Source organism: Equus asinus, chromosome 14, assembly GCF_041296235.1.
Source record: "Equus asinus isolate D_3611 breed Donkey chromosome 14, EquAss-T2T_v2, whole genome shotgun sequence".
In the NCBI taxonomy this organism is placed as follows: Eukaryota; Metazoa; Chordata; class Mammalia; order Perissodactyla; family Equidae; genus Equus; species Equus asinus.
Window position 1 is genome coordinate 22555084 of NC_091803.1, and position 19515 is coordinate 22574598.

General features: G+C 43.5%; 1 protein-coding gene across 9 annotated transcripts in view; it reads right to left on the reverse strand.

Annotated features, from left to right (window-relative positions):
• The window catches only part of CALN1 (calneuron 1), a 524370-nt gene that overhangs the window by 343864 nt on the left and 160991 nt on the right, over positions 1-19515 (reverse strand). For all 9 annotated transcript variants that reach the window (XM_070484485.1, XM_070484479.1, XM_070484478.1 and 6 more), the window contains one exon: positions 12250-12374. In XM_070484485.1, the coding sequence (XP_070340586.1) occupies positions 12250-12374 (125 nt within the window). The remainder of the gene's footprint in view (positions 1-12249; positions 12375-19515) is intronic.

A 19515-nucleotide genomic window follows, 5' to 3' on the forward strand; every position in this document is an offset into this window, starting at 1 on the left:
TCCTGACAGAATAACTCCATAGGACACTGGCTAGTGTTTTGCTTTTTCCTCTGAAGAGCCAACTTGCCCTAATGTGGGAGTGATAGTCCTTCCTCTGATGTGTCTTGTTGTCATCATTGTCATCATTATCATCACCACAATAATAGCAACAACTACTGTCACTATTTATCGGGCACTTACTACATGCCCAATACGCAACAGTAACTCATTCTGCATATTTACCTCATATTATTCCTATAAATATATACTATTATCCACATTGTACAGGTGAGAAAAACAGAACTCATAGAGCACTGAAGTATGTCATTTGATTCTTTAGAGTCCATGGACCATCAACCATGCTTCACTGCCATATGTATCATCTCAATTCCACCCTCATTATAGAATGAATAATTGGGAACAATAAGCCCACTTGGAGACACCTTCTCCCATCAGAGGACATTCATTTCCTTGTTGAATAAATGGCATTCATTTATTCAGCAAGTATTTCTGAGTGGTCACTCTGTCCCTGTACTTTCCCCAGGTTTGCTCACAGGGACGAACGTGAAGTACATGGGCCCTGCACTCAAGGATGAGACAAATCCACCAAAAGTCAATGTCCTCCAGGAGGCCACCAAGGTCTCTGCCATCTAGCCTTCCCTCCTGGCCCCACCCCTTTCATCTTGTTGAACATTTCAACAGATGAATTTAAAATATAGTCAATATACACATTAGAAAAAGGACAAACCTCCAATGCTTCGAAATTATAGATCCATCATTCTTAATCTTCTACAACAATACTTCACCCTCAAAAGCAGTAAGTGGGAGATTCTTAAGAGTAGTATTTTATGTAAGACACTAATTTAAAAATTGGTAAATGGGTTTAGAGGTTGGATTACTTTGTGGTGACATGGCTGCTGGGTTTAGGTTCAGTTGTGAGTGACAACAACCAAGATAGAAGTTGGTCTCTCTCTGTTCTACTACCACAATCCACAGGCACCTATTGTCCTCCCAGCTCACCACTCTATCATCCAAGGGTGAGACTCTTTGTCTTCATGGTAGATGATGACATTCCCATTCCAGTAATAAGGAGGAAAGGATAAAGAAGAGGCAAAGTGCACCAAACTGGCCCAATGTCATTTCTGCTTACATCCCATTGGCCAGAATTTACTAATATGGCCACACCTAGCTCTTAAGGAGACTGTAGTCTTTATTCTAGTATCCATTTATCCAGATGAAATTTCTACTATTAAGGAAGAAATGATATTGGGGAGGTGATAAGAATCTCTGTTGCAGCTGCTAAGTAGTACTGAGAGGAACCCCGATCTGAGGGACTGCAGAGACCCTACTCCATCAAGACCAGGTAGGTTTTAAGTCTTATTTTTACACCAATGACCATTGGTTCTCTCCTCTTCACTGCATAAAGAAACTTCTAGGTATGATTTTAGAACTTTCTATAACATTTCATTAGCTTTCAATTCAATAGCTAGAAACCATCTCCAAACTAACTTGTATGGTCTTTGGTAGTTTTAAAATATACCTACTAATTCTTTGATACTCCTGCCCTCAAAAGATGGAGACTAATTTCACTCATCTTAAGTGTGGGCTGTATTCCATGACTCACTCTTAATGAATATATATGGCAGAAGAGACAATATGTAACATCTGAGACAAGGCATAAAATGATCATTCATTCTAGGAAAAGCCAAATCCCATGTCATAAGTCACTCAAGCAGTTCTATGGAGAGGTCCTCAAGGAAAGAATTGAGGCCTCCAGCCAACAACCATGTGAGTGAGCTTGGAATTGGAAGGCCCCTGTCAAGCCTTCAGATTATTACAGTCCCAGCAAATGTCTTAACTACAATCTTTTGAAAGACATTTGGCCAAAGCAACCATCTATGCCACTATTGAATTCCTGATCCACAGAAACTGTGACATAAAAATGTTTTTTCATTTTAAATCAGTAAGTTTTGGAGTAATTTGTTATACGGCAATATAGCAATACAGGTCTCAATGTAAATCCAGTGCTCTTCCAGCTTGAGAATTAGAGAAAGCAGAAATGACCATCCTGATAAAGAACGTGGATTTTAAACGGCTGTGTCCCAGCTCAGCATCTGCTTTTAAATGACTTGGAGTAGTGTTTAGATGAGATTCTCTGAATGCCACTGTGAAGGGGAAAGACCAGTGAGCCATCCCTGCTAGAACATATTGCTAATATCACATCCTTGAGTAGCCCCAGGAAACAGTTGAATCTGCTGTTCGCCAATTACCACCAGGAGAAACAGCTCAGTATCAATGAAGCCAACATCAAAATGATGAGTCTTGGCAAACTCTCTTCAGCATCCAGATGGATAATGCTGAACAATTCTACTCAACAGGTTAACTTATTTAGTTATCTGGGGAAGCACGAGGGGGCTTAATTACCTTACTAGATCTATTAGGATGCATGTCTGTTGAGAGTGGAAGGTTCCATAGGAATAATATCAAGGTTGTTTTACCATAGAGATGAATGGTTGGTAACTCTTGTTCCTCAAATATCCCAAGTCAAGGTCATGCTTTATGAGGCAGATCCTTGAACTTTTGTACCAAGATATCACTTCTGAGTACTATCTCAAGCAGGGTTCTTAGCAGTAAGAATCAGAGAAACATATTCTACATGGGTTACTTAGAATCATCTGGTGGGAAGGCTTTTTAAACTACAATCTGCCCTCATCTCTCTGCATCTGGAGAGCCTAAGATTAGCACCTCCTCCTTCACTGAGAATCACCACCATCACAAGCCACTATTACTAGTAAAAATAGATAAAAAAATAAAAATAAAATCCTTAGAAATTTGAGGGTGAAAAAAAGTTGAAAGCCCCCCCAAATCTCTGAAATAACAGTACAAAATGGTTGTATATTGGTTTTTTTTAATTATAGGCCAAAGGGCTCCTATTTAAATGAGAAAACCATTCTTCCAATGGGACACTTTAAGCTGTCATTGGAACAAGGTAATTCGTGTTAGCTTTTTGCTCCAACCAGCTGGAAGCTTGGAGCTAAATTTAATGCTCATTCACAGTAAATGTATTCATTTTAGGGGCCGTCATGTTTTTTTCTTCCTCTTTACATGTGAATTTTTTTTTTCTATTTCTACTCTGACAGCCTTTGCAGTTTATATTTCTTCCTTTATCATATGATGTCTCGATCACTTTTGGAAGCAGGCAGAACATAAATTACAAATGAATAAAATGAAAGTGGCAGGGATGGTACTCAGGTTTCCTTCTTGGCCACAGCTATCAAAATGCATTTTCAGAACAAGATGCAGAAAACCACAAGAAGACTTAAGCAAATGTCCCTTTAAGGAGTGGGCCCTTGGAAGCAGCTACCATCAGAGAAATCCCTCCTTGGCTCTGCTAACAAAGCTTCACAACTCTCCACAAAAGACTTCCCTCTCAAGGCTCAAAGGCAGGTCAAGCCTCCAGGAGGAAGGTACCCAGGTGGATAAAAGGCCCAGGTTGTAAGGCTAATTCCTAGCTCAGGAGCAGAGCTGTATATCTGGCACTCCCACTCCTGCTGGATGATGTGGTTCATTGTGTAGGTTTTATCACCTCCTCTGGAGGAGAGAACTCTGAGCCATCAGCCTTCTCAGATAAGACTTGAGAGCTTCTCTTCTTGTGACGATAATGTTTCTGCCTCCTTAAAACTCTTCTTGAAAAGCCTGTAGAGGGAAGTATCTCAAAAAAGGCATGTAGGGTGTGCCTCTGGGATTTTTAAATCAAGCAGCACAGTAGAGGAGGAAAAAAGGGGGGCGGGGAGGAGACTCTTCTTTACAAGAAAATATATGATGGACCAGATGGGTGGCGGTGGGGAGGGGCTCCTCAGAGCTCACGGCACAGGAGCCAGCCTCCTTCTGGCATGAACTGATGCCCACCATCAGCCCTCCCCGGACTGCACTCTACCTCTGCTCCCAGTGAGGAGCACACTGGGCTCTCACAGAGATTTAAAAATCTCTCTCCACCCACTGAAAGTTTGATTAATCAGCCAAGTTCTCACCCACGTGTCACAGTGGTGGCAGTGATATATATGATGGTGACATGAGGTGCCAGGAAGGCACAAAGGGTCTTATCTAGCAGGGAGGAGAATTCAGAGCACAAAACTTAAAAGGCATGAGCTCTGAAGTCAGGTGGAGTTCGCATCTCAGTTCTAACACATGCTAGTTACGTGACCTCGAACAAGGTTATTGAAAGTCTCCATTTTCCACATTTGCAAAAATGGGGCTAATAATAGTACCTCCATCATAGGATTATTGAAAGGATCAAATGAGTCAACTCACGTAATGCACTTTTTGGACAGTTCCTAACCCATGGTAAGCACTCAATAAACTTCATCTGTGATGATGATCACAACAACGACAATGTTGAAAATTAAAAGATGAGTAGGTTTTTCCCAGGTAGACAGAACATTCCTGACACAAGCAGCTAGAACAAAGGCAGAGAAGCAGGAAAGATCCAGAGGCAGCAGGGAACCATCTGGAAGGCAAGTAGGAAGTCAAAGCAGACAAAAAGGAAGGGTTCAGGCCACACAGGACTTCATATGCTGTGTTACAGTGTTTAGGTATAGCTAACACAGCTGCAGGCTGTAGAGAGCCATTTAAGAATTATAAGCAGAAGTGAAGTTTTAAAGGATAAAGTGCTATGATGGTTGAAAATTAGTTTTAACTGGTTCAGGTAAAAAAATAAATTATTAATAAAAAACTTTTGGTAACTGGCACAAGAATAACCCTCCCACCATGTACAATCATAAAACTGAACAAAATATGTAAAGCAACTGTTTTCAGAGAGTAGACAACAGGTAGCACAGAATTGCAATTGCAGGGAGAAAGGAAATTCACATGGTGAGCCCCAATATCCACCCTGGTTCTCTTCCTGAGGACATTTTCCCAGCCACAGTTCATACTTAGGGGTAGTTGAAGGAGCTATAATCTGTGGGGTAAGGCAGCAGAGAGAAGAAAACTATGCAGAGAGGGGGCTCCAGAAGTCTGTGTCTGTGTTCCCTATGAATACTTGGCTGAAGGCTGGGCTACCCATGTGCAAGTTGAGATTAAACCAGACTGACCAGGAAGCAGGTGCTATGAGGTGGAGAATGGAAAACAGAAACCAGAATTTAAGCAGCCTTAGGAGATGTCTGAAAAATCTCATTAATACCCCAGGCATCCAGCTGAGACACTAGAAAGACCACATCTTAAGAGTAAGGAACACACTCTAAAGGCCTACGGTAGACCTGCCTGAACAAACCCTAAAACCAAGCCCTGACAAGATCCACAAGGAAGACAGAGTCTGGAGGCCGAGTCCCTGCCAAGTTAGAGGCACCTGGGAGATACCTTGGGACTTCACAGATCTACCCCAGCAAAGCATAAAACCAAATCTACACAAGTTTAAGGTGGTCAGCTAGTAACTGAATGACTTACTAGAGTAAAAACCAGCCCCCTTCAGAGAAAGATAGGAGAACACAGAGTCTCTATAATATAACATTCACAATGTTCAGTATAGAGTCCAAGATTAACAGGCATGAAAGAAACAAGAAAAGTTGACCATCTGAAAAAAGGAGACAATAAAAACCAACCCTAAGATGGCTTAGAGCCTAGCTGTTGGCTTTTGGACATAAAGACATTAAGGAACTATTATAAATATAGGAAAATATGTCTAAAGAATTGAAGAAAAATATTGTTTTAATGAGTAAACAGAGTATTTCAGAAGAGAAATGGAAACTATCAAAAAGAACATAATTAAAATTCTAGAACTCAAAAAATTATGTGTGTATGTGTGTGTGTGCGCGTTGGGAGAATGGGAAAGAGAGAGAAAGCAAATGCTGTGATATTAACAATTAAATGAAGAGTATGCAGGCATTCACTGTACTTTCTAAAACCTCTGTAGATTTGAAAATTTTTTAAAATTAAAAAATATTAAACATATATTTATATATTTGTAGGACAAGACGAAAAAAGTTGTAAGCAGAGAGACAACCTAATAAAGTATGTATTTGAGAAGCTTCCCTCTAAGGAAATGGAAGTGGATTGATATGGGAGGATATCATGGACAAGGCACAAGGAGATGAACTTCCAGAGACTAGTTGCCTAGGAGGTGGGGACCCGGCCCAAGACAATAGCAATGTGGTTAAACAGGAAAGATAGTTAGGAGATAAGGTGAGAGGTCAAGATCTGCAGGACTTTGCCAATTATATGCAGAGAGCAAGAGAAAAAGAGGAACCAAGGATGACTCTCAAATTACCCTGCGGCTGACTGGGTATAAAGTGATATCATTTCCTGAGAAAAATTCCAGAGGAGGGCAGTTTTGGAGAAAAAAGAAAATCAGTTCAGCTTTGGGTCTTTAGAGTTTAAGGAACTTGTGGGACATCTGCACAGGACTGTAGGTAGCAGGTCTAAAATGCAGGAGGGAGGAAGGGATTGAAGATGCACATCTTGAGGCAATCAGCACAAAGATCCCCTTTGGGACAAGAAAAAACAACCCCAAGAGACAATAGTGCATAAGGAATGGGCAGAAGATGAGGGGCACACAGGAACAGTGGAAATGACAAAGAGGTAGAAAAGAGGTGGAAGGAGAGTCAGCCAGCGACATGGATTCCAAAGCAGTGACAAACTTCAAAAGCAAGGGTGTGAGCAGCACTGCCAGATGCTGCAGAAAGTCAAGAATAAATACTGAGGGTCCATTGGATTAGGCAAACAGGGGTCACTGAGGCAGTGACTCTGGATCAGTCTAAATGAAGTTTAGCCAGCTACTAAAATAGGGCTTCGTGACGGAAAGGTGGCAGATTGATACATCCACTCCCAAACTCAAATTAATACCCCAAAAATATATGTATAGCCACATCACCAGAAATATTAACCTTGAGACATGTACACATGTCAGAGGCTGAGGAGAATTTTTGCTAATTGCAACACCAATGAAACTGGAGAAACACAATTGCCACCCACTGTGGGAACTACAGTGGCACATATGGAAGGAAGACATCGACCCATCACCACTGGCCCTGTCAGGTCTCAGAGGCTACACTGATGAGCAAATCGAGCAGTTGCTCCCTATTTCATAGCAACTGTTTTCCATGATGATCTAGTCCCCAACCCAAACCCACCTCAGCAGCACCCTTTTGCTAAGCTCATTTACGGAACACAACTCTCAAAGAATAACTGGAGTCACAGGTTGGTATGTCCCATCGTGTATGATTTGCAGAGGGGAGATGAGAACCAGAATGTACCTGGGATCGCTGAATGCTGGATACTAGTTTGGAAACATGAAGGAGAACCGGAGAGGGGAAGCACAAAGGAGTTAGACAAATCTGTGACCTAGGGAGTGAACTCAACAGTCGGGACAATCAAGACCCCACCTCTGCCCAGCAACCATGAACCAGGTGAATGTCTCCTAGAAACTGGATTCTCCAGCTGGGGCAGAAAAGGGGAAAGTTATCCCAGGGCTGAGATAAAGTAAAGGTGGAATGAAGAAAGCTAAAGATTCTTTGCAAACCTTGTTTGCTAACAGATACGGGGCCTACAGAGAACTTTAATTGTTAAGACACAAAGCAGAACAGCAAAAAGCAAAAAGGACCATATAAAAACATCTCCTAATGCAAAATAAAGGTAGTATATAATTTATGATAATAACAGAAGAGACTTCCATAAACTGTGTACAAGTTGTTCTGAATAAGACAAAGAGTTGGAAGAGAGTAAAAAAAATATGGCCCCAGTAAAACAGGAAGAGAGAGCCATGAGGAGAGCACATCCTAAGAGCACAGCAGCAACAAAATGGAGGACGCTTAGAGTATGTCCTAGCAGCTGCAAACTGGAAACAACTCGAACACCTGTCCAGAATAACAGATAAATAAATTGAGGCTTATTTATAGAAAATGGAACACATACATTAATGACAATGAATGAACTTCAGCTACCGTCAAAAAACATGGTTGAATCTTGCAAATATAATGTTGAGGACAAGAGGCTGGACACAAAAGAAGAGATATGGCATGACCCCACTGAGCTGAAGGGAAAACCAAACACACTTCAGCGATGACAGAACGTCAGGACAGTGGTTGTCTTCGAGGAAGAGAGGTTGGGGAGGGCCCTCGGGGACTGCAGGGTGCCAGTAACACCTCATTCCCTAACCCAGGTGGTTGGTGCATGTTTCACGTTCCATAAGAACTGAACTGCACATTAGTAGTTTTCTGTATCATACTGTATTGTACTGTATTTTATTATACTGTATTATATTCTATATTCTGTGGTATACATTGACCAAAAAGTTGGGAAAAAAAGGAGAGCTACTAAAACAAAATCAGGCTACAAATAAACTGAAACTTTCATCTATAAGCAAAATAGGCTCTAAAGGTAATAATAAAGAAATTTTTTGAATGGCTGCAGACAACTGAATCAGTCATGTGGAAGACAAACTTAAGAATGAATGCAGAAATGCAAAAAGGGAAAAATAATGTGAGAAGAGACACATATTGTGGAAAACAAAGAGTGAAGATCCAGCATTAAATGGAAGGCATTCCTGAAGAAAAAACAGAAATAACAGCCATCAAAGATGTGAGAGCAAACTAAGCTAAGCTAAAAGGAAGACCCAAGACAGCCATCTGAGGGGCTGACACTGTTACTGGCAAAAATAATGTGAAATACCCAAACTCAGACATTTCACACCAGCCATGAGGGAGCTGTGAGGAGAGCATGCCCTAACATCACAGTTGCACAAGAGACGGCTGAGTTATATCTGAATAGCCCCAAACTGGAAACAACCCAAATATCCACCTGAATCGAACAGATATAGAAACTGAGGTATATTTATATACAATGGAATACCACATATCAATGAAAATGAATGAACTTCAGATAGAAGCAAATTTAATTAAGATTAGGATAGCAGAACAAGATTATTCAATAAATAGCATTGAGAAAACTGTTTTGAAAAAATTATAATTCCTATGTGTAATAAAATTCCACATGACACACTCTAAAATGTACAAGAGACTGCTTATAAATTTTGTATGTTGTAATTGAGAAAACTGTTTTGAAAAAATTATAATTCCTATGTGTAATAAAATTCCACATGACACACTCTAAAATGTACAAGAGACTGCTTATAAATTTTGTATGTACATAAACTCATGGGTAGATTGCAAACTCCTCAGGCACAGGCAACAAACATGATACTTAGTTGATTTCCTCCTCCACCCAGAAATCATTTGGGTAAACATTCCTGGAATGAATGAATGAATAGGAATGAGTAAATGAATGAATATGAATGAATGAATGAATGTCTCAACCAATTCCTCGTTGCTGAGTTTGTTGGGTGATTTCCAACTCCAATTTGGCCAACTTGATGCAGCTTTGCATTATTTCCTCCTGATCTTTGTTTAAAGAGAAGAAATAGAAACTTCCCAGAGTGAACGGCAGCTGGAGATGGTCTGCGTGGAGAGTGGCTCTTTTCACGCCTGGTCTCAGAGGGTAATCACTCAAGGACTGGGTGCCTTTGACCCTTACACTGAAGAAAATGGGCATTCCATCCCTAGTGATGAACACTAATCAGGTGGGGGAACCTGTCCCACGTAACCCATATGCAGAAAGCTAGAGCCACTGCGGGGTGGGGAGAGGGGAGCAGTAAGGGAGGACAGTAGCTGGACCACAAAGGATGCTTCAATGTCCAGCAGCGTCCAATACACCAACTCCCTGTGCAACACCACACATCCTCTGAGGATAAAAGAGTGGCCCCGAGCTGCAGGACTTTAGGGCTTGGCTTGACACGAGGCAGGCCCAAGAGAACAGCAAACAGCAAAAACCTCAGAAACTTCCGCTTCCCCAAGAACCAACCCACGGTCATCTAAACTGATTTGGGCCAGTTCGTTTGCAGACCCTGCCACCTGCTCTAAACTCAGCATGCATCTGCACAGCCCTGCCCAGAGCCCCGAGGTGCTCATAATAAAGCACGAGCAGTCATAACTCAGGGTTCACCTTGGCAAAAAATAGATAAATAAGCAGAAGGAATCTTCTGTCAGAAAATAAATGGCCCTTCTCCAAGCTAAGAGCCTGGATTACCTTCCTGAAGGACAAACACAGCATCCTCACTTGCCAGCCTCAGGCCATAAAGCCCAGCTTCGCTGGATCAGGGACCCCGACCAGGGCTTCCACTGCTAAGTCTGCCCACCTGGGCTGGAGGGCTGTAGCATCACTGCCTGCTCACCGCACCTGCGGAGAAGACGTGCTTCAGCCCTGCTCGGCTGCCTCGGCCTGAGTGAAACCAGCTCCTCGGCTCTACTGCTTGCCCAAGAACATGGAGGCCATTTCTGCCAGGCACCCCAAGCGAGGAGAAGGGCTGAAAGCCAGCCATCGTCCTCTTGAAAAGCTGTGTACCCCAGAGGTGCCCAGATTTAACAGAGAAAAAAGCCTTGGAGAAATCATGTCTTGATTATTCATGGCAAAGTGGAGAGGGAGGAAGGAGGGAGATGTGAAAGCCAGGATGTGTGAAAGCCACAGATGATTTCCCAACTTCATTTGGTTGGTATTCACAGCCTCTTCAAGAGGCACCAGTTCTCGGGGCCTCCACTCAGCAGGGCCCCACCATGAGGCTCCCAGTCCTTCCTGCTACCTGATGACTAAACCCAGGGAACCTACTCAAACATGACGCAAACCCACCCAAATCAGTGCATCACCTGCCCTAATCTCCACTCCCAGGGTGCAGGAAAGCCTGGGCCTCACCTTGCCTACCAAACGCAGCCAGCCCAGCCTGGGCCTTCCGGTTTTTTTTTTGCTTTTTTTTTTGTTAGGAAGATTGTCACTGAGCTAACATCTATCTCAATCTTCCTCTATTTTGCATGTGGGACACCTCCACAGAATGATATAATGAACGATGTGTATGTCCACGCCCGAGATCCGAACCTGTGAACCCAGGGCTGCTAAAGTGAAGCATGTGAATGTAACCACTCTGCCATGGGGCCAGCCCCTGCCTCGGCCTTCTTTACGGTCACCAGGCCAGACTCACTTTGGAGGTGGTCAGGGCTCTATTGCTTCCTTCTGTGTCCTGTATCCAAATGTCCGTTGGCCAACTGAAGGCCAGGAGATCCGAAGGGCCTGCTCTTCTCTCCGGCCACCAGTCTCTGTCCAGACTGCAGTGAGCAGCTGCTGGCCCGAAGGAGCCAGGCTCCTCCCACATCACTCCCACATCCTCTAACATCCCAGCCTCTCCTCGGACCCAGCCCTCCTGCGTTCCTGTAAATAAGCACACTCTAGAGAAGCAAGCACACCAAGAGGACAAGAGCAGGAAAACTATCCCTGGGCCCTAACCTTCGCTTTCCTCATCTCCCGCTGATCAGGAAGCAAGTTTGGCCTCCCTGACCCAGAGCCGCATCTCCCAACTTCCCCTTGTGAGAACTGTGCACAGAGAAAGCACACTTACAGAGCAAAGATGTGGGCCATCTGGGGTAATTTTGACTTCTCTGTTTTAGAAAGTAAATTTAAACTTCACGGTTTAAAATGGTGTCACACGAAACACAGCACTCCAAACACTAGGGAAAACTGATTCTGGTTTGGCCTCAGCAGATATAGCACCTAGGTACAGCATCTGGCTGAACCAACCTAATTCTCTATTCTAGAAAAAAATTCCTTCTTCCTCTTTTTAATTTTTTCTAATCAAAGGGTTAGTTTACCCATGGGGAGACTGTGGGGCCCTGTCCCAGGATGAATGTGGTCCTCGTATTCCCAGGTTTGTTCCCATCCCTAACCCTGCCCTGAGTACCCAGAGCTGTACTGTGTTGCAAAGGGACAGGGGCAATTAAAATAATTGCTGTCCTTCCCACCTTGACATGGCTTCCAGATGATTCTGATCTGGATAAGGATTCAGAGCACCATGGCCACAAGTCAAGAGACAGCAGTTAGCAGGGCTTCAACCTCCCCTGCACCTGGGCCCCATCGTAAATGACAATATGAAAACACGACAACACTACTGGCGACAAAGATTCCATAACCTGGAAAATACATTTTGGGAGTTGAAGGCTATCCCCTCAGTCAGTATCCAAGAAACCAAAATATTCACCATAGATCTTTCAGGCTATAAGTTCTGTCCCACACAAAGAAGTCACTTAGGCAGATTTATCTCTGAACTCTTTCCCATTGTACCACGGTTAGATTTGGACACAACTGGTGGGCAGAGCCTGGTGCTTTCACCTTAGATGCACAATAGCCACAAATGCCTCCCTTGGGTGGCTAACCTCCCAGACAGGGCTGGCTCCTTACCGTCTAGCTCCTCCACAGAGATGTTAGCAAGCTGCTCGCTGTCGCTGCCAGCAGAGAGAGAGCGGTTGAGGTAATTCCCCTTGTACAACAGGCCAGCGGTCACATGGTGGAAAGGCATCTTCTCCCTGTTCACAGGAGAGCAGGGGGCGGGGAAAGAGACATCATCATTCATTCTTCCTTTCCTTCCTTCAAGGACCACCTCAGTTTTCAGATGGCCAGTGTCACTTTTAAAATAACAATAACATTTCTAGAGGGAAAGTCAGAAAATTCCAGGGTCCCCTTGGCCTGAACAATCTTAAATGATCTCAAGTTCTATCCTTCCCTTCAATTCATGTCTTACTTCATTTTTCCCATTTAATTATGAATTTGAACCATGTTGTCTTTGCAGACTGTGGGACACCATGTCATCATAAAACCCTCTCTCCATGCAAACAAGAATACGCCCTGCTCCTTTTCTTGGCCTGATAAACTCTTTCTCAGTCCTTGTCAGAAAGGGCTATGCATCCAAGAAATGCTGGGCTGCCCAGGGACAGGGTGTCCTGGCTGTGACCATGGGGAGATCCAAGCGTTTCTCTTCTCCCAGGTAAAGCAGGTGTTCCACTCACACAGCACTCACAGAGCGGGGAGATGCCCGGGCTCTAAGTAAACACATACAGCAGTCTGCACCTCTGAGAAGTAGCCCCCACACTGCCTGGGATGCAGACGCCTGCTTGTATGAGTGGCTTACGAGCACACCCCTCTGAGATACCACTCACACCTGCCCTGCTGCAAAGGTAAGTGATGCCTTACGGTGCCCCAGAACGAAGCAGCTTCCAGCATTCTCACAGGAAACTAAAGCATCCCCTTGGACCAGAATAACAAGCCCTCCAGGCAAAGCTCCTCTGCCCAGGCAGCCACCACTGGGGCTTAGAAGTTCCCACAAGCACAAGGCAGGCCGGAGCCTCCAGGCTAAGGTAGGGGGGAGGGAAGAGAGGCATAAGGAGAATGAAAGAGCAGGCACAGAACAGAAAGAGGAAGGGCAATTAGAAAGGTGGGCCTCTCCACAGCAGAAAGAACCCGGCTGTCATGATAGGTGAGTCACTGAGCACATAAGGTTCTGCTTCCCCATGTGGAAAGGGGGCTAAGAGGACCAAGGACCGATAAGCCTCTGAGCGGAATTAGGGAATGGGTAGGAAGTATGCGGAGTGAATTATAAGGGACGGGTAAAGGACACCTTCTGAACAGAGCTCCAGAAGGGTCAGCTGGGCAGCACGGGAAGAAGTAATCTCCCCGCCACTGAGGGCATTCAAGGAGAGGCTGAGGGCCTCCCACCAGGGGTTCTGTGGGAGAGAAATGACCCCTGAGCTCTCTCCCCATACACCTATCAGACTCGTGTATGTCACTTTAGAGTCCCCTTGGCACTAAAGTTTTCATCTGTACCATAAGCTGAAGTGGCCCAAGCGGCCCCTCTGGGCACTGCTGGGTAACAAGGTGTAAATTACAGGAAAAGACAGCCAACAGAAGGTTAGTCTCTGAGGATGACTGCTCAGGGCACCCAAACCTTGCCATCCCTCAGAGCACACTCAAGTCACTGATCACGGGATGTTGGAGCTGGCAGGCACTAGGGAGTGAGGGCTCCTGTCTTCTCTTCCCTGGGACACCACTGAGTGACAGGCCCTGCAGGACACCCCCTCCACTCTCTCCCTCCAGTCTAGAGCACACACCAGCATGTCCCTGTTTGGGCTGAGAGCTGCTGACTTAGAGACCAACCAACGAGACTCCTAAAAGTAACAGGGCTTGACCAAGAGCACAAAGCCAGTTAGTGAAAGAATCAGTTCTGGAACACAAGCCTCCTTAGTGCTACTGCAACTAAGCAGCCTCGGCTGAGCACTAGACAGTTCCATCCAGACGTCAAACTCTCATTTCAAACCCAACATGTCTAAAAATGAATTAATTATCTTCCAAAAAAATACACCACACTTCCTGATTCCTTTATTTCTATGAAAGGTACTTTGCACTCATCATACAACTGGGAGAACTCTCCCAAATGTTCTGGGCCCCGAAAAGTAAAACAGACACATGGCTGAGGCAAGAGGCAGGTGTCAGCCTCCCAACCACCCTTAACTCTTTCCACAGCTAACAAATTATACCTCCCCAAGCCGATCACAAATGGCCGGATGCTAGATACAAAGTGTGCACACATTTGCCAATTATAAGGGGTATATCTTTAGCTGATTATCAGTCAGACCTCACCCTCCCAGCCGTTGGGGAGGCTCTCTCTACGCATAAATAGAATTCAAGAATCTTTCTCTGCAAGGACGCTTCAATTACCATCTCTTCTTGTCTCTAAGTTAAATTTCAGACCAAAGAGGTTTAAAAGTGAGAATCAGACATACGAGTTAGGCCACTCCTGACCATTGTGCTGTGGTCATTTCAGTGTGGACAGGTTCCCAGTCTTGGGGATGAGAAGTCAACACCGGTTAACGCTTCCTATGTGTTTCCAGCTTCCCCCTCAGCACTGGCCCCCCAAGATCCTGGAGCCTCACCAGCTGTTATTTTAACCATCTTATAAGTCCTTCATAAACATGCAAAGACACCCTCACTGATCTTATCTAATTTCACTACCCAGAGAGAGCCCCACGCAGGTGAGTAGAGGCGCTGACAGCCTTCCTTCCCATTTCGCCACTCATCACGTTAGTTCCCCAGCATTTTGTAAATATCTTCCCATTACCGCCTTTATCTGGCTGTCTGAAGCTTTGGATTCACCACACAAATTTTTACAGCCTCAGTTACAAGGTTATACTCAAACGAACATATCCAAGCCACTCCCTAGCAGATAGTGCAGAGAAAACTGGTCATATCTGAATCCCACTTGATAGATCAACACAATTTGCTTCCGGAAAAATCAGCTTACAAAATTAGGTACACATTCAGTTCATCAGTCTCTGCAGCCAAAATGCTCAAAGTCCAGCGGGAAGTTCCAGAAATGTGCAAGTGAACTATCCATATCGATAAATAAAGTCATGTTCAGGAAAGGGAAGAACATTATCCCAAGTAAGCTAAAAACAGCTGCTGCAATTAAGGACTAAATTTTGCTCCAAGCCACTGATGGAGCTTTAAGAGCCCAAGCTTTAAGAGCCTCTCTTTGGCTAAGGAAGGGAAACATACAAGTTCACCAGCAAAGACAACCATGGTGTTGAACTAAAACTTAAAGACGGATCCTTACGTGGAGGTGAAAAAATATAAATATTTTCAACAGCAATTTTACTCATTGAGAAATATTAAAGAGATTGTTTATCATGTGAATAATTTGTATTTTTGGTAGGGCAATATGGTTTCATGGTCAAGAATCAGGACTTTCTCATCAAAAACAGTGTTAGATTTAAATCATAGCTCTGCGCTTAATAGCCATGTAGGTAAGTTACTTACCCTCTGTAAGCCTAGGTCTCATTCTCTGTAAAAGTAGGGTTTTGATACATACTGAATAGTATTTTTGTAAATATGAAATAAGATAAGGTATGGAAAGCACCAGACTTAGCACCAGGCACATTCTCAGTAAATATCATCAGTAAATTACTTGCTAAGGATTCTGTGAAGCAGGATCCAGGACAAAGCAGGTCTTGGATGCATTAGGTGGAAGATAAAACATGCTGGGTTTTGAAGGAGGGTCAGTAAGGACCTGGCAGAGGGGGAGCTTCAGAGAGAAGCTGGCCGGCTTGGTGCATCACGGTGCTGAGGGATCCGGCGTGTGAGCAGCAGAGCACCAGGGGGTGGTGTCAGCAAGCAGCTGGCTGAATCTGGAGGAGGAGGCTGTTTGAATGGAAAGCATCAGAGCTGAAGAAGAGTCTATTTCCTGGGCTCCAGGGAGGCTGGCTCCATGGTCACATAATGGACAAGGTGTCGGGAAGTTAAAAACAAAAGAGGTAGCTCCTGTTTTCAGGATCCAGGAACTGGTACATTTCTTGGCAGAGTAATAAGCTGAAGAGCCCCGTTCACAGTGACTTGAGATGATGCCCTGCAGCGATGGTTTATTTTATCTGTCAACTTGACTGGGCCACGGGGTGCCCAGATATTTGGTTAAATGTTATTCTAGGTGTGTCTGTGAGGATGTTTCTGAATGACGTTAATATTTGAATGGGTCGACTGAGTAAAGCAGACTGTCCTCCCTAATGTGGGTGGGCCTTACCTAATCTGTTGGAGGCCCGAATAGAACATAAGGCAGAGTTAGGGAGAACTCATTCTCTCTGCCTGACTGCCGAGCTGGAGCACGTCTTCTCCTGCCCTTGGACTTGGACTCAGATTCAGACTGGAGTTTACACCATAGGCTCCCCTGGGTCTCCAACTTGCCAACCGCAGATTTTGAGACTTCTCAGCCTCCACAATCATGTAAGCCAGTTCCTTATAATAAATCTCTTTCTATACATACTCTGTTGATTATGTTTCTCTGGAGAACGCAGACTAACATACCTTCCACATTTTTTCACTACAGTACCTAAGACCCTGGCACATTGCTATAGTCTGATATTATTATTCTGGACAAAGAGTGTACCAAACATAATTCTGCATGGCCTCTGAAACAGTGCTACTCAAAGTGTGGTCTGTGGACCACAGCCAGTCGAACACTGTTTGTTGCTGGTCTGAATGAGATAAGCACAGGAATTGAGAGAATGCATTGAAATTTTTATAGCATTGTCCAAAGATCTAAGCATGTGACCAGTTGACTTGATTTTTGTATATCGTTGCTTTTTAATTTCTTTTTACAGTGATTCATTCTTACCTTATTTTACAAAAGTATCAGTCTGCCAAGGACTGGAACTTTAAAAAAAAAAAAACTAGTCTTTCCCCACTAACAGTTTAAGAAGCACTGCTCTAAAGTATTTAAGTTGCACAAATTTCTGGTAATGGACCACAAAGAGAAGAGGAAAGATATCCAGAGAAATGCATTTTAACTTGTCTCCGATACTTTTTCAAAGAACTTAAGATTTTTTAAAGTCTTAGATGGACTTTGGAAAGGAGCTGCAAGACCTCAGCTGAAGTCTGGGCTCTCGGTAGAGTGTCTGGAGTGTGTGGAATCTACTGCAGACTTGACAGGGGTTCCTGTCCTCTAATTACCAGACATACAAGGGGCTATGTTGACCTTGCATTCTAAAGTTAAAGAGCCTAGCCGACCCCGATAAGGCCTTTGTCAAATTCCCCTAAAAATACCCACGAAGGGACACAAAACTAACGATATTCCTGACAGCACCAGGGTATGGAAGAAGCTTCCATTAAGTCACCACATTAGGATTAGAATGACAAATAATCAGTGGCATACCGACACTTTGAATTCAGAAACTAAATAACAGAGTCAGATAGTAAAGGGATAACAAGAAATTTTTATCTACCCAAATTCTCTTCTTTTTCAGCGACTCAGGGATGACCAACCATGACATCAGAGAATCACTCTTCTGGCTACGTTGGAATTGCTTTTTAAAAGCAGCCAAGGTCAAATCGCCACTGTCCTTAGCACCACGGTGAAGCAGGAACCCCCTTCCTCTAGCTACTCAGGAATCATACCTCCCATATGCAACACGGATAGCAATGGAAGGGTGTGAGGCATGGACCATGGACCCTACACAGGAAGATGTGAAATTTGCTGCAGGCACGGGTGTTTGTGAGAACGACCCTAGGAGCAATGACCTACGGGGATTATGGCTTTTTTTCATGCATTGCTTTTGATTAAGGAAGTACTGCAGAAGACCTCAGATACCCCAGAAATGTCTGTCTCCTCCTCAGAGTCCAAGATTTAAGTTATAGGGACAAGAAGATCCCATCTTACTCCAGCAAAGATGCACTAGAGGAATGCCAGCTAGACCCTGGGTGTTTGCCAAGCACTTATAAAACAATTGTGTTCCCTTGTTAAGATCCTGCAGGGGCATGCCAATTGGCAAACAGGGTTTGGATGGAGCTCAAATCAGATAGCAATGAGTAAGCAGAAAACACCAATGTGGGGGTTTGTATAAAAGTTCTGCATCGTTAGAGGAGGAAGCACTTTCAAGAAGATGTAGACCAAGAAGCATATTGTCAACAATGATACGATAAAGAAAGAAGACAATTTTACAAAGTTTCTGGTTATGTCCTTAAAAACAAGTAAAAAAGCAGGTTGTCTACGAAATAAGAATGCAAATTCACAAGGAAATATCAGAATAAGGTGAGGAGATATTAAGTCAAAAAGAAAGACATTAGGTTAGAGGCAAGCTGATTTGGAAAAGGTGCAGACCTTTGCAAAGCAAAGAAGACATCCCAAAACAGTAGCAGAATGAAAATCTACATTAATAGCAATAAATATTATTTCAAACAAACAGAAAATTCAGCAAATAATATAATGCTCCCATGGACTCACCACCCAGATTGAACACAGGCCAATATTTCGCTTTATTTGCTTCAGATCTTTTTAAAGAAGTAATGTATTACATTGAAGCCTTGCCCATCTATTCTATTCTTCCACCTCCCTCCACAACTACACCTCTATTCTGGAGGTGGAATGTATCCTTGCCCTCCATGTTTTTAAGTTTTTCTGCATTTAAATGTAACCATATAGAATATATTATAGTATTGCTGTATATACCTTTAAATTTACATCAATAATATCACACCATACATATGCTTTTGCAACTTGCACAATTCACTCTATATTAAATTTTAGAAATTTATCAAAATCCATAAACACACACTTAGTTAATTCTATTTTAACTTCTCCATTGTTTTTCCATTGTATAAATATATTGCAATTTATTTACCCATTATTCAATTGACAGAAAAGTATGACGCAATGAATATCCTCAGGTGTGTCTTTTTGTATACATTTGCAGGAACTTCTCTAGCCTACATACCTAGATACAGTATTACTGGATCTTGCCAAATTGTTCTCCATAGTGGTTGATTTACCTATTGCCACATCACAAATTATCTCTGAACTTAGTGGCTTAAAACAACAAATATTTATCATCTCACAGGTTCTGTGTGTCAGGAATCAAGAGTTGCTTAGCTGGGTGGTTCTGGCTCAGGAGGCCTCCTGAGGTTGCAGTCAAGACATTGACCAGGTCTACCACCATCAGAAGATGTGATTGGAGACAAAGGCTCCAACTTCAAGAAGGTTCACTCACTTAGCTGTTCATAAAAGGTCTCACTTCCTTTTGGGCCTCGCCATAGGGCTGCTCAAGTGTTCTTATGACTTGGCAGCTGGCTTCCCCTGGACAAGTGATCCAAGAGACAGATGGAGGGAGCTTTTATGACTTGGTGTCAGAA